The following is a 22,566-nucleotide window of genomic DNA, read 5'->3' on the forward strand; positions in this document are numbered from 1 at the left end:
CCTTCTGCTTAAAAAGTATTCTTGAAACTTTCCATTCTGCCTACAGAGTTCTCAGAACTTCTAATATGGTCCCCCAGGCCCCATATCAGTGCCGTAGTTATTTTTCTTTCCCTTTTTTAAACTTTTCACTATTTATAAAGGTTTTATTTATTTATTTTTTTAACAGCATCAACTCATTTTGGTTTATCTGGCCATGCATGTTTTCTCTGAAGCCCATGTTTGTCTTTGTGGTCACGTTGGCGCCCAGGGTTAAGACTGTAATCGTCTCGGGCTAATGGGACAAATGCAGGACTGGATATGCCAGTGATGTGTTCGCTGTCAGTGAAGGGGAATTAACAGCGTGATTGCTGTGCGAGTGACTGTTTTATCGAGGCTGGAATAGAGGAGCTAAGGTGGAATACATGACTCATCGCAGCACCTGTGGTCAAAGAGGCCGCCAGGCTCACCGGGAAGCAGTGGGCAGTCACGGTTCAAAGAGCGCTTCAGTTTCAGCAAAGCAACATTAACCAGGGGGCTAAGGTAGTCTTGTTAATCTAGATTTTATAGGTATTCTAGTTCAGGAGTCTAACATTTATTTTGGCTTCATAGTTCTGTGGTGCAGTAAGCAAAGCAAGATATACTTAGTTATTATATCCTTCGAATGCCATCATATAGATGCTGTCTATCACATAGCATGTGTTATCAGGTTCCCCAAGTAAGTAACTCATTTCTGTCGCTGTCCACCACCAAACAGCATCAGATCCCACAAGTTAACAGCTTGGTCCTCCGAGACTGCCTCCCCCTCCACGTCAGATGCTGGTCATGTGGTCACCTGTGCTTCTGACCCAGCAGCTCTAGGTTGGAGCTTCCGATGACCCCCTCCTTGGGTTTGATTAATTTGCTAGAGCAAAAAAAAAATTGTTTTTCTAGAGCAGCTCACAGAACTCAAACCTTTTAGTTACTCGATTATCAGTTATAGTAAGTCCCTTATGTAGGAATGAATTCTGTTCCGAGAGCACGTTCGTTAAGTCCAATTAAGTCCAATTGGACTAAAGTCTAGTTTAAGTCCAACAGAGTTAGCCTAGGTATGCAACTAATGCAATCAGCTATATAATGTGTGCACGCACGCTAAGGCGCTTCAGTTGTGTCCAACTTTGCAACCCTGTGGACTGTAACCCTCCAGGCTCCTCTGTCCGCAGGATTCTCCAGGCAAGAATACTGGAGTGAGTTGCCAAGCCCACTTCCCAGGGGATCTTCCTGACCCAGGGATCGGAACTGCATCTCTTATGTCTCCTGCATAGACAGGCAGATTCTTGACCCCTAGCACCACCTGGTTAGCGCATGCGCACACACACCCACGCACACACACACCCCCAACTCACACCATCCGCTATGTAGTACTGTCTTGTAATATACATGAAAAACCACAGCAAAGAAACACATGAATGTGTACAGTACTTTGGGAAGTACAGTGGTACAGTACAACAGCTGGCAAACAGGGGCACGTTTGCAGCTTTGAAGTTTCGTGGAGGGGGAGGGATTCACTGTATTATATAAGGATGTGTTTAACTCAGGAACAGCAGATGGAAGAGGGGATGCCCAGCAGAGTATGGGGAAAGGGAAGGAGTTCCCACCCCCTCTCGGGAGCCATTCTCCACCTCCACATGTGCCCCAGCCCAGATCCTCTCCAAACCCATCCTTTTGGATTTTATGGAGGATTCATTCCATAGTCTGATGTATTGACTAACCCTTTAGCCATGAAAGTCCATCACCAGCCTCTCCCCCTCTCTCCTATGGAAAAAAACCAGTTCCATACTTGCCCGGAAAACAGTGGCCTCTCGGTGGGACCCAGCACACGCTTTCTTTCCCCATGGCTCTGCGGGAATCTCCCCCTCCCTCAAGGCTCCAAACCCTCCCCTCCCCATCCTTCAGGTTTCCCCCAGCTCACTTTTGTGCGTGTCTCTGCATTTCAGTCCACATGTCATTTCCTGGGAAAGGTCTTCGCTGAACCTTTACTCCACCTAAATTATGCCTCCTCCTGTCTCCTGAGGTTCATACTTGACAGCGTTAGCCATAATTTGTGGCTCTTTATCTCCTGCTGCTGCTGGGTCATAAATACCATCCGTGGCCGTTTGTCTCCAGACTGTCTTCCCAGCCCTTAGTGCAGCCTGCTGCGTCATGGCCCCGTGGATGCTTCAGGAGGGAAGAAGTCCCTGCAGAGATGCTCTTTGTCCACTGCTTCAAAGATGGTGTTTTGTGACCCTCGGTAAATGGGGAATGGGCTTCCCAGGTGGTGCTCGCGGTAAAGAACCCGCCTGCCAATGCAGGAGACCTAAGAGATGCTAGTTCGATCCCTGGGTTGGGAAGATCCCCTGGAGGAGGGTGCATGGCAACCCATTCCAGTATTCTTGACCGGAGAACCCCAAGGACAGAGGAGTCTGGCAGGCTATGGTCCATAGGATAACAAAGAGTCAGACACGACTGAAGCGACTTAGCACACAGCACAGTCACCGGTAGGGGTGGGGAGGGGAGGAGGACAAGGAGGGCAAGACAGAAGTGAGTCCTGGTACCTTGATGCTAATGTCTGGGGACATCTGGCATATTTCCGAGTTTTGACAGTTTGTGAGTCATTTATTTATTCTTTGCCTTGTTCATGGCACACTTCCCCAGCCCGCTATATATGTCCCCTTTGTAACCTGGTGCAGTCCTATCTGAATTATGTGAAAAGGCTTTTGAGAATAGTTGTTCCCAGCCTTGACTTCTTAGTAGAATCACTTGGAAATTTGTTTAAAAAAAAAATTTTACTGATTAAGTTCTATCCTTACAGGTTCAAATTAGGAACACAGCAGGTAATTCTCATGCACAGCCAAGTTTTGAGAATTACTGTTGCACAAATCTGAGTTCCTTTTTTAAGTTTTACTTTACGGATCAATGATGAGCCTAAATAGGTTCTGTGCTGTGTTAAGTCACATCAGCTGTGTCTGACTCTTTGTGACCCCATGGACTGTAGCCCACCGGGCTCCTCTGCCCACGGGATTCCCCAGGCAAGAATACTGGAGTGGGTTGCCATGCCCTCCTCCACAGGATCTTCCCGACCCAGGAGCTGAATCCCCATCTCTATGACTCCTGCATTGGCAGGCGGGTTCTTTGCCTCTAGTGCCACCGGGGAACCGGTACCATTTTTCGAGGTGGGGGTGGATTGGGGCTGACGTATGTGCACTGCCATGTGTGAAACAGCTAGTGGGAACCTTCTTGTAGCACGGGGAGCTCAGCTCAGTGCTCTGTGATGACCTAAAGGGATAGGGCGGGGTGGGAGTGAGACGGATGGCCAAGAGGGAGGGGGTGTGTATACACATAACTGACTCACTCTGCTGTACAGCAGAAACCGACACAGCATTGTGAAGCAGCTGTACCCCCAATTTTTAACAGAGATGTACTTATAGAAGATGCTTGAAACAAATTCGCTACAGTGAGAAAACACAGGGGCTGAAGCCTAGAGATAGATCAGTATCCTAGGCTGGTGAAGGACAGTGCAGGTTTTGGGTTTTCTTCTCCTTGATGAGTCTTTGCCATCCACCTCGAACAGCCTCTTCTCCACGGCTATGTGGTTACCATGTTCATCACGATAGGGTCATAGCTGTGCTGATGGCTGTAACGGGGGCTTGCCTGGAGAATTCCATGAACTGTATGGTCCATGGGGTCGCAAAGAGTCGGACGTGACTGAGCAACTTTCACAGCCCCATATGGGAAGGTGAGACCCCTGACTTTGTTGTACCCATCACTTTGTTCTGGAGATTTGCCATCCTGAGGGCACCTAGATGCCAGGCTGGTAAGATAGGGAGCCCAGAGGACCTTGAGGGGGTTTAGCCACCCGACGTGGAAGTAACATACACCCCTCTGGCTCAGTTTAGCTGCTGTGTTGTTCAGTTGGCCACGTTCATTCCTGGTTACTGATCACTGTCCTTCATACAAGGGAGGTTGAAATGCCAGCCCCCTCTGTGTGCTGCAAGATACAGAGATGGGTTTGGGGACCGTGTAAAACAATATTTCTCTTTCATACATTGTAACTAGAGAACTTGTCACTTTCAGCTTTGTTTTAACAAAATTTAACTGCTAGGGAGATGGTATGTGCATTTTTAAATATCAAGAATTATTTAAATGTTCTTCCTGCAACTTTCTCTTACTTGCTGCTACTCCTCCCTGCTAAATGCCTCCTGTGAGCCAGCTCCCAGGCTCGGCTGGTACCAGAGAAGCAGAGCTGAACGTGCAGCCCCACATCTGGTTGCTGACAACAGAAAAGGCGGCTCGAATTGGTGTCCCTTGCGTGGGGCTTTATCATCTAAGGCAGCAAGGCAGGGCAGGGCCAGGGCTGTGGGTTCAGCCACTCCCTCTGGGCGCTTCTCTGATTATCTTGGCTTTTGCTTTCTGATCTCGAGAAAGGTGTGGCTTCCCACACCTTTGTGGGTATTTGCCATCTGCAGTCAGAGGGACACTTTGCTTGGTCTTGTGTGTGTGTGTGCACGCGTGTGTGTGCGCGTACCCCACCCACCCACACGCCGCACGCACATGCAGGAAACCCTCAGCATGCTTGACTTTAAGTCTCTTTGGCTGGAATCCTGACCCTTTCCCATGACCAACCACCCTGTCACCTGCAGAGGGAATGGAGTTACAGTGATGGGCCTCGATCGATGGAGATTCCTGCAGTATCCAGCTGGGCATGGATGGTGTCATCTCTGAGTCATTTCCTCTCCTTCATTACATGCACTTAATCATTCATGGTGTTTTCTGCAGAATTCCTCATTCACAGCCTCCCAGCTTTTGACACTCAATGGGGACTGCTTCTTTAGAACTTGTTGGGACCACGTGTGTTTATCTCACCCCTTGAGCAGTTGTGAGCCTGTTACCCCATGATGGTGTTGGTGTTTGGGTGCTGGTATGTGATTGCTTTACTTTTTTCATAAGTTCTCTGTCTTTTTACTACTCCTTTAGATGCAAACAGACCTGCTCTTCAATTCGGATCCCAACACTTAGCCACTGCCCACCTCCTGGTATTATTACAAGAATAAAATGCTTAAGTGTGGGTCAAGCACCTTCAGGCTCATTGCTTTGTCCCCTCGATATTTATGAAAGATTGCATTTTTATTCATGTCTACCAGAAAGATACCATTAATGTGCTCATTCATATACTTAATATTTACTTGCTTACCAGAAAGATACCATTATTGAGCTCATTCATATAGTTAATATTTACTAAGTGCTTGCCACCAGCAAGGACAGTTCAGTGAACAAAACCCCTATTCCGGCCTTTGCAGAGCTTGCTGTGCTGTGCTTAGTCGCTCAGTTGTGTCTGACACTTTGCAACCCCATTGGCTGTAGCCCACCAGGCTCCTCTGTCCTTGGGGATTCTCTAGGCAAGAATACTGGAGTGAGTTGCCACGCCCTCCTCCAGGAGATCTTCCCAACCCAGGAATCGAACCCACGTCTCTCACATCTCTTGCATTGGCAGGCAGGTTCTTTACCACTAGCGCCATCTGAAAAGCCCCAGATGAAGCTGTTCCCTTCTCCAGGGGATCTTCCCGACCCAGGGATCGAACCCACGTCTCCTGCATTGCAGGTGCATTCTTTACCAACTGAGCTACCAGGGAAATGAAAGGCACCGTCCATCTTATTACATGAGCTTAGTCAAACAGGAGGCTTCTGTTTAGTGGGAGGCATTGGCAACACCTAGGCCGTGTGGCTAGCAGGAGGAGGGATCCTCACTTCCCTGTAACTCAGCACTTGAGTCTCTTTTCCACTGTTCAAGAGTTGTTTTGTGGACACCTTGGAGTGACTCCGGCCAAGTTGGTTTTTATTTTATTTTATTTTTTTCACTAGCGGTATAACCGTCTCCATTTTATCTTCCAGTGGTGAAAGTGGCGCAGGGAAAACCGAGAGCACGAAGCTGATCCTCAAGTTTTTATCAGCCATCAGTCAGCAGTCTGTGGACTTGTCCTCGAAGGAGAAGACCTCGTCTGTCGAGCAAGCCATTCTTGAGAGCAGGTATTTTCCCATCGTGTTTCCTGTTCCAGCAAACAGGATCCATGGTCCTCACTGTACCACTGATTTCAGAAAGTAGTTGAAACTCGGGGTTCTGTCTGCCCTGTTTCTTGACGTGGCTTTCATGATCACTCAAGAAGAAGTCTCTACACGCAGGTGGAGATTTCCGGTGACCTGACCCTCTGTTGCTGGGCCAGGTTTGAGCAAAGGAGTGAGGGAGCATTCAGAGCTGCCTCCTGCTGGGCAGCTCCTGACTCGCTGTTTGGAGGCCTTGTTATCAGCAGAAATTTCAGCATGTCGCAGAGAGCTTAGCAGTCAACTCTTGGGAGGTGTCTTGTGGGCAGAATGGTATTGTGTAGCCTCTTACCAGGGTCTTCCCTGGTGACTCAGGTGGTAAAGAATCTGCCCTTAATGCAGGAGACCCAGATTCAATCCCTGAGTCAGGAAGATCTGGAGAAGGAAATGGCAACCCGCTCTAGCCTTACTGCCTGGGAAATCCCATGGATGGAGGAGCCTGGTGGGCTACAGTCCATAGGGTCGCAAAGAGTTGGGCGTGACTGAGCAACTTCCACGTCGCTTCTTCAGCCTCTCAGGTGGCAAAACAATTCGGCATCAATGGCAATGACCTCAGAGCTTGAAAGAGAGCCTTGGTACAGTGCTCTCTGAAATTCTAATTAAAATGTGTAATTGTCCCATGTCTGATTGGTACCTTTTAAGGTCCTAGAACCCATAGAGACTTTATAGGTCCTATTATTTAAAAATTAGTCCAGAAGTCAGCTGACTCCAGCCTGACACCTGTATCCTGCAGCCTATTTTGGTTTGTCTTTTTAGACTTCAAAATTTATTTTTAAAATTGTGCTAAAATATACATAACAAAATGTATGACTTTAAATATTTTTCGATGTGCAGCTTAGTAGCATTAAGTACATTCGTGTTGTTGTGCAGCCATCACCACCAGTCTTTCTCTGGGCCATTTTCATTTTCCTCCTGCAGCCTGGTTTTATAAATAAAACTTTATAGAAACACAGACACACTCGTTTGCCATCTTGTCTGTAGTTGCTTTTGCACTCTAATGGCAGAGCTGAGTAATTGCATCAGAGACTACATAGCCCACAAAGCCGAAAAGTGTTTATTATCTGATCCTTTACAGCAAAAGATGTCTGACCCCTGACCTAGTCTGACCACAGACCTAGTCTGACCACATTTTACAGCTGGAGGAGACCCAAGGAAGTTAAACGAGCTCCCCCGGGACATACAACAAATGAGTGAAATTTCCAGGACTGGGGCATTTTTCAGTTCCTAGAATTCGTGTGGGTTTGTGTGTGTATGTGTGTGTGTGTGTGTGTGCACATACAACCCTTGACTTGCGTAAATAAACTAATTTGGGTGGGGACCAGCCCGCATGGCCTCCTTGACTCTTGGTAGCATCCTTTGCCCACACAACCAGCTGCAAGCTCTCCCCCTCGAGATGGACTCACATTATAAACCCATTTCAGCAAGTGCTGGGAAATCTGGTCCTTCTATAAATAAACATAATTGCTGTAGGGCCCTTTGCTTTCAGATTTCTCCTGCACTTGTCTATTTTGCCATTGGTGAGGACTGTGGTTAATTACATGGACCCTGATTGCCTCTCACTGTTGTCCTGGGTTTTTGTTTCTTTTTTTTTTTTTGCAGCCCCATCATGGAAGCCTTTGGCAATGCCAAGACTGTGTACAACAATAACTCCAGTCGCTTCGGGAAGTTTGTTCAGCTGAACATCGGCCAGAAGGGAAACATCCAGGGCGGTAGAATTGTAGATTGTATCCTGTTTCATTTGGCTTTTGTGTATTAGTGTTTGACTCTCTAGTAGAAACTGTTCTTTGGTTTTTCTTAAAACACATAGAATATGAAACATTCATTTCTGGTTCTACCTCGTTACTGCTCCTGTTTTACTCTGCTTGACCTGTTAATTATCCTAGGAAATAAGGGGCCCTCTTTCTTTTGGGAATCTCTGATTTCATGTCCCTAATCTGAAAATTTGGACTTCTCATCAAATATCGTGGGCTTCCCTGGTGGTTCAGATGGTAAAGAATCTGCCTGCAATGCAGGAGACTGGGGTTCAATCCCTGGGTTGGGAAGATCCCCTGGAGAAGGGAATGGCTTCCCCCTCCAGTATTCTTTCCTGGAAAATTCCATGGACAGAGGAGCCTGGCGGGCTACAGTCCATGAGGTCCCAAAGAGTCTGACATGACTGAGCAATTAGTTGTTTGAAATAATCAGTTGTTTCAAATAGGTTTGATGCCTTCTAGGGCACACGTATCCTGTTTGAAGTTGGATTTTGATGAAATAGTCTGTTTTGTTTGCTTATCTTTTGGCACCGGAAGTCAGAATGTCCAAGACACAAAGAATTGTAATTATTTGGGTAACAAAGTAGAAAACTAAAGACTAATGAAGCGTCCTGTATCCTTGTTTTGTTCCTTGACTTGCCATTGCTTTTCACATGAAGATTTATTAGAAAAAGTAAGTGAGCATGATTTAATTCACATTATCTTTAACATTTTTCAGCAATTATGGTTCTTGGTCATTAATCAGAGGAAACATCTCTGAATAGGAATCTGATCTCTTCTCTTCACAGAACCGAGTAGTAAGGCAAAACCCTGGGGAAAGGAATTATCACATATTCTATGCGCTGCTGGCAGGGCTAGGACATGAAGAGAGAGGTGAGTGATGGAGCCGCTGCAGAGACATTTCCCTTTACAACCCATCTGTGAAAGAGAAGACTGGACTTTGTTGGTCTTCCACCATTTGAAACGAAATGTGTGAGATGATCAAAGATCCTGAGTGCATGTAGAACCAGATGCTATAGAGTGAAAATCATCAGTAGAGAAAGCTTGAGTTTTTTTGATATGTTTTGGCATCTTAGTTCTTGTCTGATTTAAAGTATATTTGTGAAAAATACATAATGTATCACAACTGGCTTTACTTTTAAATCCTACGCTAATAAAGCAAATTTCTAAACATATGATTAAAAAAAAAACACACACGCACAGGATCCACATCAGTTGCTTTTTTCAGTAGTGTTTTCTTCCACCACTTCTAATCTGATAATTTTATTTTCCCTAGATGATGATGAAGAGAGAATGTTTTAATCTTTTTTTCTTTCTTTTATATTTGTTAGATTATGAAAGTATGATAACACATTTGGCAGGAGACTTGGAAAATATAGAACAAAGTTACATATAATTTCACTATATATTACAATTATGTCAGTAGATAAATTTTGATTTTTAGTTAGAGTTTCAGTATCAAACTCTCAGAAATTAATAGAAAGACTGTACAGAAAAGTAGAAGGATATAGTAGATGTGAAAAGCAGCATGAGCCAATTCAACATAATTAAGATTTGTACAATTTTCACACAACGGTAGGAGACAAATTCCATTCAAGTTCCCATAGACTATAAACTGGGAGACACTAGAGCACATCCAGGGACATAAAACAGGTACAAAAATGTCATGGTCTAAAGGTATTGAAATCATACAGTCTGAGAACATTTTCATCTTATTAGTGAGCTATTACAAGCATAAAATTATTTTCCATACTTTAAAAAATAAAGTTGCAAAGTGGAAACTCTTTTGAGTTCTGTCTTATCCTGGCCAGTCAAGTACTGATGTTATGTTTTTGTTTTTCTTTTTGTAGAAGAATTTTATTTATCTGTGCCAGAAAACTACCACTACTTGAATCAGTCTGGATGTGTGACAGACAGGACAATCAGTGACCAGGAATCCTTTAGGGAAGTAATTGTAAGTTACTTGCCTATCTTCCTTTATAAGGGTGACTCCAACCCCACCTCCACCCCTGCAAAAAAAAAAAAAGAATGAAATTGACAACTTTCATTTTCTGTTTCAAAAAACTTTTTAATAATCACATTTGTACTGCTCTGTGAGAATAGGTCCTTTATTTTTATTCCAAGTCCTGGAAGAGAATCCTCTCTCTTAGAAGATGGGTGAATGTCCGGTCTGTAGATAGAATTCATTCATAAATGGAGCTAACACTGATTGAGTGCTTACTATGAGGACTTAACCATCCCTCTGCTTCTAACAACCCTGTGAGGGTAGAAATATGGTTGTCTATATTCTGTGACTCAGAGAGGTTGGTGACCAGCCTAACCACACACAGCACCTAACAGAACCAGTATCTAGACAGAGTCTAACTTCAAATCCTAGACTCTGACCGGGAGGCAGGTAGGTAGCCCCTGATTTCCACGCACCTAGATTTGTCTTTGTAGTTGTTGTCAACAACTTGATTCTGTATCGCCGTTTGCTCTTCTAGACTGTTCATGAGGATACCTTCTGGAATGGAAGCAAAGTATATTTTTAAGTGGATATATATCACATGTCATTTCCCAATGTCTAATGTATGTGCCCTTAAACTGAAATGAAAATAAAACCTGACTAGGCTTATAGTATCATGATCACCTTCACCTCAGCCTTCCTTTTAAAGATGTCACATTCTGCCACATATAATGCAAAAAGATGTCTCTGTCCTCTCTCCTTCCTTCAACCTGTTAACCAAAAAACCTCTGCTAACAGCACCATTGCTGTGTATCTACCCTAGGCAGTACAGGATTTGGCCCTGCTAATTGAATTTTATGAAATGTTCAAGTATTTATTTAAAATTTTCTCTCAATCTTCTTCTGATGCCTGAGACGTCTTTCACTACATGAGCTTCCTCCACTCACTTTGTGCTAGAAAGTGGATGTTTGCAGTGAGATACTCCTTGTTATCCAAGTTACAGAGTCACTGTAGGCCCACACTGAGCGGCTCACTGGCCGCCAGGGTGCAGTGGACAGCGAGGCCCCTTCCTAGTCCTAGGAGTGCTCGGGGAAGGTAGTCTGATGGCTTCCTCTGGGGGCATCATTTTCTGATTCAAAACTGCACTGCTTCTAAAGGCTACAAGGAAACTTGTGGAGCTTGGCCCTCTTGCAGTGATTGCTAGTTTTTATTTTTAAGTTGAAATGATAGGTTTTTGGCATTTGGAATTTGGTCCTGCGATGAAAGGACATGTCATCTAGAAGGGAAGAAAAGTTTAGATGTGAAATTGACATAATGAATGTACACAACAGACTTAGAGGAATTCTATTTATAGATTCTTAAATATTTGCTTTGCAATTACTTAGTGTTGACCCATCAGAAATGTCAGTGAAGACTTAGCTGGTGTTCGTTGAAATCAGGAGCATGTGATTTTTGCTCTTATTTAGCATTTTTCTGGAAGATTGAAGCAATGCAGCCAGAAAAAAAAACAATAATGTGCTACTTCTCAGAAAGGAGGAAAAATATTCTTTTCTATAAAAAAGTGAAATTCTCTCCTCCAAAACCTACAAAAATAATCAGTTGGGGGATGGCTCAAATAATTTATTATATCTTTAAGATCCATTGTAGCTCACAAAACCATGTTCATGTATGTTTAACAGTAAGGAAAAACTTGTTTATTCTATAAGTGAGGAAAGCATAATACAGCATGATATAATCTTTCATTTGAAAAGTAAGCATATATATGTCATGTATGTATAGTATGTATGCAGAAAATATGCCAAAATAATTCAAAAGTGTTATCTCAGAGCAGAATTCTAGGGTTTTATTTTATTCTTTATTATTCTGTTAGAGTATTTTTACAATGACTATGTCATTTTTAATGATTATATGATTATATCACCAAATCATAGGTCTTTCCCTGGTGGCTCAGTCAGTAAGGAATCTACCTGCAATGTGGGAGACCCAGGTTTAATCCCTGGGTCAGGAAGATCCCCTGGAGAAGGAAATGGTAACCCACTCCAGTATTCTTGCCTGGAGAATTCCATGGTCAGAGGAGCCTGGTGGGCTACAGTCCATGGGGTTGCACAGAGTTGACACGACCGAGTGACTAACACTTTTATCAAATCATGATTTCTATAATACAGGAGTATAAAGTATCATATCAGTACCAGCCAACCCATCTTTCTGTCTTGCATAGCGCTCTATAACCAAGAGTGATAACAGGTGGTTAAAGAGACACTGAACACTTTTGGCTCTAAAGTTGATTTTCTGCCTTCAGCGTTTTTAAGCATCTGTTGTGTGCCAGGCAGGCACTGCTCTAGCAACAAGGAGACTGTAGTGAGCAAACCATCTATATAATCGCTATATTCTGTTAAAGAAATTAGGATGACTGGGATAGATTATGCTGTTGTTTCATCATGTAATCTGTCTCCTGTTGTTGTTCGGTTGCTAAATCAAGTCCGACTCTTTGCAATCCCATGGACTGCAGGACGCCAGGCTTCCCTGTCCTTCACTATCTCCCAGAGTTGGCTCAAATTCATGTCCATTCAGTTGGTGATGCTATCTATCTATCTCATCCTCTGTTGCCCCCTTCTCCTGCCCTCAGTCTTTCCCAGCATCATAGTCTTTTCCAGTGAGTTGCTCTTTGCATCAGGTAGGCACAGGATTGGAGTTCCAGCTTCTGCATCAATCTTTCCAATGAATATTCAGGATTGATTTCCTTTAGGATTGACTGGTTTGATCTGGTTGCGGTCCAAGGGACTCTCAGGAGTCTTCTCCAGCATCACAATTTGGAAGCATCAGTTCTTTGACACTCAGCCTTCTTAATAGTTCAACTTTCACATTCATAGACGACTACCGGAAAAACCATAGCTTTGTCTCAATTTCCTTCCAAAATCAAGTACCATTGAAATTTGTATCTTCCTGCTTTTAATTCCATAAAGCTCCTTTTCCCAGAGGTTTCGGGATTGAAGAAAGGGAAGGGACCACATCCTATTGGGACTCAAGAACATTGGTTTACAGAATGTGTTAAAATGTTAACAGAGAGAAATTATTCCTGTGAATTACATATGAAAATATCACCTCTGGTATTTTCAGCTACTAAAAAAAGATAATTATTCTTTTTATCAGCTTTAATGTCAACATACTCTGGCAATAGGACCTTTCAGGAATTTTGCTTATTTCATTGAGAATTTATGTATTTTTAAAATTCTTCATTGATACCACCTGACATTACTATAAATATGTACCTGTAAAGGATCCTGAGCCATTCTTAGGGGATCCAGTTTTTCCTGGGGAGACACAGTGAACACAGACTAAATTTCATAGCTCTTTTTTTTTTTTTCTTTGTAGTCTTCCAGCTTGCACTATAAATTGCTGAGTCAGAATGAAAAGCTATTTCAAGAAAATAGTAACAACGAATTTATTTTCATTGCCTGCATTTGACCTACCAGAATGGTGGCTGTTGAAATGTGAGGAGGATAACAAGTGTCTTTGAGTGATAATCTCTTTATTCTTTTGACTCCACAAATATTAATTGGTAATGGTGTTCATAGCCATCTACCAGGACTGGGGTTTCCTGACCATGTAGGTTTTACTGGATGTACCTGTGTTTTTAACAGTGTGAACCCATCTACCCCTACGTTCTCTCCTCATCAGTCTGACCTTATAAAGATTTAGAGGGCTCTCAGCCATAAAAAAAGAATGAAATAGTGCCATTTGCATCAACATGGATGGACCTGGAGATTGTCATACTGAGTGCAGTAAGTCAGACAGAGGAAGATAAATAGCATATGACATCACTTATTTGTGGAATCTAAAGAAAGGCTGCAAATGAACTTATCCACAGAACAGAAAGTCTTACAGCTGTAGAAAATAAATTTATGGTCACTGGGGGGTCGGGGAGAGGGATGAATAGAAAGATTGGGATTGACATATACACTGCTGCTGCTAAGTCGCTTCAGTCGTGTCTGACTCTGTGCGACCCCATGGACTGCAGCCTACCAGGCTCCTCCGTCCATGGAATTTTCCAGGCAAGAGTACTGGAGTGGGGTGCCACTGCCTTCTCCGACATATACACTGCTGCTAAGTCACTTCAGTCGTGTCCAACTCTGTGCGACCCCATAGATGGCAGCCCACCAGGCTCCCCCGTCCCTGGGATTCTCCAGGCAAGAACACTGGAGTGGGTTGCCATTTCCTTCTCCAGTGCATGAAAGTGAAAGGTGAAAGTGAAGTTGCTCAGTCGTGTCTGACTCTTCATGACCCCATGGACTGCAGCCCACTAGGCTCCTCTGTCCATGGAATTTTCCAGGCAGGAGTACTGGAGTGGGGTGCCACTGCCTTCTCCGACATACATACTACTAGGTATAAAATAGATAAGTGCTAAGGACCTACTGTCTAGCACAGGGTGCCCTACTCAGCACTCTGTGATGGTCTATATGGGAAAAGAATCCAGGAAAGAGTAGATACATGTATATGTGTAACTGATTCGCTGTGCTGTACAGCTGAAACTTGAGACAACATTGTAAATCAACTATGCCCCCGTGGAAATTTTAAAGTAAAAGACTGACTTTATACCTCGATTTTGCCACATTTGAAAACTTCAGTCTCTTTCAGTGTTGGAAAATTCGGGAGTAGAAGCTAATTATCTATTATACAATGCTATAATCTCTCTTAGTATAAAATTACATAATAAATTTTCAAAGTGTTGATCCTTCACTCGTGATTTACTGTGCCCAGACACCTTCCCTCCCACCCCATCTTATTCAACCCATTTATTCACGATTCACCCGAGGACCCTTGGCTTCCTTAGATGGTACCCCCACCTCACAGCTGAGACCCAAGTGGATTTACTTTTTGTACCTGAAATTCACTCCTCTTCCCTGTTTGCTTCCACTGTGAAAAGCCTGGCTTCCTTCTGACCCCAAACCTGATTGAGATTGTATTACGTATTTGTCATCACTCCCCTCCCACCCCACACTTTCACAATCACCTGTTTTTTATGTGCTTATTAAAGACTTTGTTGAAAACATTTTGTATGACTTTGTGCCAGTTTTATAGCTAAATTGCTGTTTCATGCTTCTGAACTGTACTGAGAATTTCCCAGGGTTTTTTGTTTTTTTTTAAGTCTTGAGCCATGTTGTTGAGAAAAGATAATTATAAAGAGGCTTAACAGCATTGTAAATCAACTGTATTTCAATAAAAAGTTTAGAAAAGTCTTTAAGTGGCTACTTTAAGACTGCAAATAGGACGGTAGTAAACAGTGAATGGAGACTCTGGCTGGCAGGGGTGAGTGGCCACGCCTGTGCTGGTTGGTGTTAATTGGTTCCAGCCATCATATTACCCCATGGCACGTGATTGATGCTTGTCACCACACTCCTAATTCACTTAGAGTTAAACTTGAGAGTGAAGAAGTCACAAATTTCATACAGAAAGCACACTTTATTCATTTGCTTTCATGTCTCGTATGTAATCTTTGTATTTTCAGAGCTTAACCAAGAATTTTTTCCGTGGAGCATCTTTTGATATTTTTTATTTTACAGTTTGCAGTTTTCTGCTACTGTGAACTTATTTTTTGAAGACCTTCCTTTTTTTCCCTGCAAGTATAGAGGAGAGGAGATTTTTAAAACTTGAAGTATAGTTGATTTATAGTGTGTTAGTTTCTAGTGTACAGCCAAGTGATTTAGTTATTTGTGTGCATGTATACAGATTCTTTTTCATATTTTCCATTATGGCTTATTCTAGAATACTGAAGATAGTTCCCTGTACTATACAATAGGATCTTGTTTATCCATTCTGTATATAATATTTTGTATCCACTAATCCCAAACTCCCAATCCAGCCCTCTCCTGACTCCCCTCCCCCTTGACAAGTCTGTTCTCTATGGAAGGTCTTATTTGTTTAGTGTTATATAAAGTCCAGGCTAGTGAGTTACAGTGAAATCTTTTATCTCTATGGTCATTCTAAGACGAGCTTAGAAAATTTTTATAAATTAGTGTTGAAGAGGTCCTGTGCTACATGAGGAAAACTTTAATAAAAAAAAAATTATTAACTTTAGCATGGCATAGATGCTTTATAGTTATTTTGCAAACATCTAAATTGGTCCTTACCACTGTTTTGAAAAGCTTCCCTGCTGGCAGTGATGGTAAAGAATCTGCCTGCAATGCAGGAGACGCGAGTTTGATCCCTGGATTGGGAGGATCCCCTGGAGAAGGAAATGGCAACCGGCTCCAGTATTCTTGTCTGGAGAATTCCATGGATAGAGGAGCCTGGTAGGCTATAGTCCGTGGGGTCGCAAAGCATCAGACGTGACTAACGTTACTACTACTACTACTGTTATAAAGTCTTGAGCATAATAGATATTCTGTATTTCTTAGCCATATTTCTTTGCTTTTAGAATAAGTAAATTTGAATAATTACTTTCCCATAGGTTTTTAAAAATTGATGAGCACTTGACCGATAGTTCTTATTCTTGGCATCAATTTTTGTCTGTACCCATAAAATGATAGTCTTTTCTCTTACTCTGTTAAACAATTCATGGCCTTTTTATTTTTATTTTTTTTTGTAGTCCCTTTTATTAAGTTATAATGTACATATAATAAAATGCCCTCATATAAAGCATATAAAGTAAAATTTGAATTTATGCACTTGTGTACCCACAACCACGATCAAACTGAAGGACGATTCTACACCCTACAGATTTCTTGTCCCCCTTCCTAGACAATCCCAGACTCCCTAGCCCTAGGAAACCTAGAAAAATGTGTCTTTTCTAGAGTTTCCTGAAAATGAAATCGTATAAAATCTCTTCTCCTCTCTCTCTGGCTTCTTTCACACATCCAAACTGCACCTAACAGAATTGTTTCTTTTTACAATGAATAGTATTCCATTGAATAGACAGCAATTTATTTATCCATTTACCCATTAACAGACTCAGCTGTTATAGTAAAAACATGTCAACAATATTAAAAGATATGAATATAATGTCTATTAGCCTGCCAGTGGTAACATTGCAACTATTTTCAATTTTGTAGATTTTGTTCCCAGCCTGATTTTCTTAAAAAAAATTAGTTGCACAAATATAATTTAGTACTTTTTGCATAAAGCTATCATAAATATCATGTGTCTATGTAATGTTGATAATTTCCTTTAAAAACTGTATACTGTTCTATAACAAGTTTACTTACTATATTTGACTTGTCTGATTGTAGAAGAGCTAGAACTTTTTTTTCTCTGAAAGTGTTGTTAAGATAGTGAGTATTTTAAAAAGCTTTCTTTCCTGTCGAGATTTTCTTTGAAACAAATCTTCGGCATTGGAACTTCCTAGTGGTACAGTGGATAAGATTCTGCACTCCCAATGCAGGGGGACATGGGTTTGATCCCTGCACAAGGAACTAGGATCCCGCATGCCACATATGGTAGCTAAAAATAAAAAAATTCCAGCACTGAAATTAAGGGTGATTACATAGGCGACTGACTTTCTAAGGATGTAAAAAGAAAAAAAAGCATACAACCGAATGGAGAGTAAGTTCCTAGACTTTGTGTTCGTCAGGCCTGACTTTGAATCTTGGTTTTGTAACCCTGAGAAACTTGTGTAACTTCTCTGAACATTTTAAGATTATGTACCTAGGTGGTCCAGCCCAACACTGACCCATAATCTTGTTTTTTCCAAAAAGATTATACTGACTTATACTACCAGTGAGTGACCACTTCATAAATACCCCACTTTTACCCATTTTATCATTTTTTGTTAATTTAATAGAAGTTATCTCATTTTCTTCAATATGCACGTGTTGGATTTCTAGGAAGGAAAACATTTCTCTGTGGATTTGCATTTCCTCTTACAAAAGGTGCCTATTTTATTTTACTGCGTCATGTGTCTCTTAATATAGCTGTTGGTTCCTTGCCTTATGCAGTTTTTTCTTTTAATTTTGTTTTCCTGTTTATTGTTTTTGCCCTTTGTTTCTGGCTTTTTTTTTTCTTTCCTCGTAAAGAAATTACTTTTCATATTTTAAAATCTCCAGTCGTTTCCTCTTGCAGCTTCTGTGGCTTCACAGTGCTGTGTGGCTTCCTTCTTCCCGTTCCAGTGGTCATTGTAGTGATCATGGGTCTGCGTTCTCTGTAGGTTATTTTCATCCATATTGCCAGCAGTTCCGTCCTCTGTTCTGCACGTGTGTGTGCGTGCATGCATCCGTGTGCGTATGTGTAGAGTAGGAGTGGGAGAGGGTAGCTGGCTCTTTTCTTGACAAGAATATGTCTCCTAAATCCTAAGAGATAATGAGCAAATCTTTGATCTGATTCAGAAGATGCCTGGTTTCAGTTCAGAAACTTTCTGGGGAACAAAGCCCCTATTGGTGCTTGTTCTTTTTTATTTTTTGTTTCAAATCAGCATTGTGTTAACTTCTACTTAGTATCCAGAGGCCAAAGTAAGACCTTAAAAATCCTTTGGAGAAATGGAGAATAGCAGTGTGATGACTGTCAGGGAAGACAAATCTAGATCCGTTCAGTTTTTCCATCAGCATCTTTTACAAAAGGAGCAGAAGTTTCTTCTCTTGTTAGAACCCCTGATGGAGAATTTCATTCTACTTATCAGGGTCCCTGCTTCTTTTAACCGATAAGACAAGTCCCCAAATTTATACTGGAGAAGTCTCATGAAGTATCCCCCACCCCTGACATTTTCTTTTTTAAAAATTAATTAATTTTAATTGGAGGATAATTACTTTATAATATTGTGATGGTTTTGCCATACATCGACATGAATCAGCCACGGGTGCAGTTGTGTCCCCCCAACCTGAACCGCCTCCCACCTCCCTCCCCACCCCATGCCCCCTATTTTTTACGTGTAAGAAAATAAATGTTCTATTACATTTTGATACACATAGAAAGAATTTTTTTGTCACTATCATTACTATGACTCTCTGGAGTAATTCTTTTCTGGCATAAACAGGAGTCTTGTGTGTAAAGCAGATACTTTTTTTTTTTTTTTTATCTTATTGATTGGGTTATCTCTTAAGTATCATACAGTTCTTTCCTAATGTCTTGCTTTTCTTTTATGTGTACCCATTTAAAGTGTTTGTCATATAAAAGGGGTTGACCGAAAAATGTGTTCGATTTTTTTCCTGCAGCATCTAATGAAATTTTTGGCCAACCCCCAATATTTCTTGCTTTCTTGCCTTGTACTTAGTAACTTTATTGAGTATTGACCATTTTCATTTTTTTTAGTATGAAAAAAGATGAAAAACTAACCTTGTTTCCTTCCAGATGGCAATGGAGGTCATGCAGTTTAGCAAGGAAGAAGTTCGGGACGTGTTGAGGTTGCTTGCTGGTATATTACATCTTGGGAATATAGAATTTATCACTGCTGGTGGGGCGCAAGTTTCCTTCAAAACGGGTAAGGTTGCTTCTCCCTGCTTCACTTCCTTGGCTTTTGCCTCATAAGAAATGTAAATCTCAAATATTTTCTGTCTGGCCTTTGACAAATTGAGCCCTAGAAGAAGAGCTACAGAAGTTTGATGTGAAAGGTCAGCTAATAAACGGTCAAAGCATCAAACAAGTGATTACTGCATGGAATGGTGGCTGTGTTCTCATTTTCTGCTAAGAAAGAAGGAAAGTGGGGCCAATAAGAGGAAATAGAGGCAACAAGAATTTGATGTAGGAAGAATGTCTTGAGTCAGGCGTATAGTGTCATTGTAGTTAATTCCTGGCTACCGAGGGCTGCCGTAGTGGAACGGTTAAGACCGTTAGTTTTCAAGCCAGGATGACTGGTTCGTAGCCCAGCTCTGCCACAAGCTGTTTCCTTGGGTTACTTATCCCTTCAACACTCATGACTTCTCACTGTAAAGTGCACAGCAGAGATGGCTTAAGACTAAGTGAGTTAACATACATGTTACAATGTCAGTTGTCATTTTCCTGGAGTGATTTATTCTTTAAACTTTTCTGATGGATGCAGTGGATGAGGGCATAGAGGCTGGGAACTGGATGAGTGTAAGTTCAGAGTGGCCCTCGAGTTGCCCAGGGCTAGAGGCCTGTAGTTCTCCTTCCCATGGATCATACCTGTGGATGTTTACTGCTTTAGAAATGAAAACAAAGGCAGTTAAAACTGGAGTGGGTAGCCATTCCCTTCTCCAGGGGGTCTTCCTGACTCAGGGATCAAACCCAGGTCTCCTGCATTGCAGGCGATTCTTTACCGTCTGAGTCACCAGGGAAGCCCTTTAGAAATAAAAGCAGAGATAGTTAAAAAATAATAATAGATTTACTTTAAAATAACCGTAACCAACCCCTTGCATATAGTAAAATAAGTAGTATTTTATTTGAAAGGCCATGTTCCAAAACAAAAAAGAGCAAGTCAATAACGACTGACATTGTCTAATGATTTTGTAACTGTTTGAAATATCTGGTGTAATGAAGGACAGCTGGCTTCCATTTCTGCCTTCAGCTTGTTGAGCTACTCATGTCATGTGGCCTCTGGAATATTCTTCTGTATACTTGTGAGGGAATGAGAGTGAAAAAGCAAATAACAGAGTTTATCACTAAAAAAAAAGCTAGTCTTACTGTTGAAATAGTTATGACCTTGCAAACCTCTGATAGCGTCTTGGGAACCTGCCGGGGGGTTCTCTGGACCTCACTTGTTCCAAGTACCAGGTTGTTTGCCATAAACCTAAGACTCATTTAGGGAGTGAAAAGCCTGCCAGTAGAACATGTGTCCTCTAGGTCCTGCCTGAGGGACTTAGGAATATTCTCTGCTTTACTGTGTCGCTTGGTGGCATTGGCTTTGCACCCATTTGGGGTCCCATGGGCTGTCCCTTCTTGGGGTTGTGCATCCATTTTCGCCTTGTCCTTCCTCCCCAGCCTTGGGCAGGTCTGCAGAGTTACTTGGGCTGGACCCGGCACAGCTCACAGACGCCTTGACCCAGAGGTCCATGTTCCTCCGGGGGGAGGAGATCCTTACACCTCTCAACATTCAGCAGGTACGTGTGTGACCCTCAGAGCAACTTCTAAAGTTACCTCTGGGTCTGCAGATCCATGGTTTTGATTTGAATAAGTAACTGCAGCGATACATTTGAATGCTTTTGGCTCAGGATCAAAGTAAGACATCCATGTTGAGGAGATAGGCAAAGTGGTTCAGTGGTCATCTTAGAGACAGCGTAGCAGAATCTTTAAGAAGAATAGGACTGGGGGAGATTTTCTGAGTCTGAGTCCTGAGTCTTCAGCTTATTATATTCTCGTCTTGGGAATTTATTCACGGTGCCTCAGTTTCCCCTTCTGTAAGACAAGGATGAAAATAAAGTGTTAGTTGCTCAGTCATGTCCGACTCCTTGTGAACCTATGGACTGTAGTCCACCAGGCTCCTCTGTGCATGGAATTCTCCAGGCAAGAATACTGGAGTGGGTAGCCATTCCCTTCTCCAGAGGCTCTCCCTACCCAGAGATCAAACCTGGGTGTCCCAAATTGCAGGCAGATTCTTTACCTTTTGAGCCACCAGAGAAGCCCCAAGACAAGGCTGTGAAGGTAGTGGTCATTCAGTCATGTCCGACTCTGTGACCCCAAGGACGGGAGCCCGCCAGGCTCCTCTGTCCATGGAATTCTCCAGGTAAGTATGCTGGGGTGGGTTGCCATGTATAAGGATGATAGTAAAAAATACATAAATGCTAAAAACTTAGTGGCATTGCCGACTCAGTGGACATGAGTTTGAGTAAGCTGCAGGAGTTGGTGATGGACAGGGAAGCCTGGTGTGCTGCGGTCCATGTGGTCACAAAGATTCAGACACAACTGAGCTACCAAACTGAAAACTTAGTGACTGGTGCAGAGTAAGAGTTAATAAACAGATGTAATAATAATTATTATTAATTGTGTTAGTTTTATTATAATTAATAAATTATTATTATTTTTAATGAAAGCAAAGCAACAATATGTTGTATGATTTATTTTTGTCTCTGCAACTTGCCTTGAGCCAGTTACATGCACTAGATGCTAACCATACCATGAAGAAAACTTGTATGTACACAAAGTAAAATATGAGAAGATGATAATGAGTGAAATCAGGTCTTAATTAATGTCATATTGTTGTTGTTATTTAGTCACTAAGTCGTTTCCCACTCTCTTGCAACCCCATGAACTGTAGCTCACCAGGCTCTTCTGTCCATAGGATTCTCCAGGCAAGAACATTGGAGTGGGTTGCCATTTCCTTCTCCAGGGAATCTTCCCAACCCAGAGGTTGAACCCTAGTCTCCTGCATTGGCAGACAGATTCTTTACCACTGAGCCACCTGGAAAGTGCACTTAGTGGCATAAATCTGATCAAATTTAGAGTTGTATATATTGGTTCCAATTCTTTCTTATAATTCAATATGTAAAGCTGAGTTTGAAAGTCTGGTGCTTCAAGGTGAATCTTGCTGCAAATAAGCAAGCTTCAGGTTTCCCTTTCTTTAGACAGCTGTGTTTTCCTGGATGGTATTGATTCACTTGACACAGGCTGCGTGGATATAGACTGAGTGGCTCCTGTGTGCAGCACGGATAGCCATGCCCATCCGGTTCCCTGCAGTCATCAGGGAACCCGCGTCTCTGTCTCTTCTCCCCTCAGGCGGCAGACAGCAGGGACTCGTTGGCCATGGCACTTTACGCACGCTGCTTCGAGTGGGTGATCAAGAAGATCAACGGCAGGATCAAAGGCAAAGATGACTTCAAGTCTGTTGGCATCTTGGACATCTTTGGATTTGAAAATTTTGAGGTGTGCTTCCAATGAGTGGGATCCTCCTAAGCAGATCTC

At 42.3% G+C, this 22,566-nt stretch overlaps 1 protein-coding gene across 1 annotated transcript in view; it reads left to right on the plus strand.

Annotated features, from left to right (window-relative positions):
* The window catches only part of MYO10 (myosin X), a 207,491-nt gene that overhangs the window by 88,244 nt on the left and 96,681 nt on the right, over positions 1 to 22,566 (plus strand). The window contains exons 5-12 of the mRNA XM_068990481.1: positions 5,884 to 6,018; positions 7,690 to 7,814; positions 8,501 to 8,514; positions 8,630 to 8,714; positions 9,692 to 9,795; positions 19,063 to 19,192; positions 20,650 to 20,768; positions 22,381 to 22,527. Coding sequence (XP_068846582.1) covers positions 5,884 to 6,018; positions 7,690 to 7,814; positions 8,501 to 8,514; positions 8,630 to 8,714; positions 9,692 to 9,795; positions 19,063 to 19,192; positions 20,650 to 20,768; positions 22,381 to 22,527 — 859 coding nt within the window. The remainder of the gene's footprint in view (positions 1 to 5,883; positions 6,019 to 7,689; positions 7,815 to 8,500; positions 8,515 to 8,629; positions 8,715 to 9,691; positions 9,796 to 19,062; positions 19,193 to 20,649; positions 20,769 to 22,380; positions 22,528 to 22,566) is intronic.

Source organism: Capricornis sumatraensis, chromosome 18 (assembly GCF_032405125.1).
Source record: "Capricornis sumatraensis isolate serow.1 chromosome 18, serow.2, whole genome shotgun sequence".
NCBI lineage: Eukaryota > Metazoa > Chordata > Mammalia > Artiodactyla > Bovidae > Capricornis > Capricornis sumatraensis.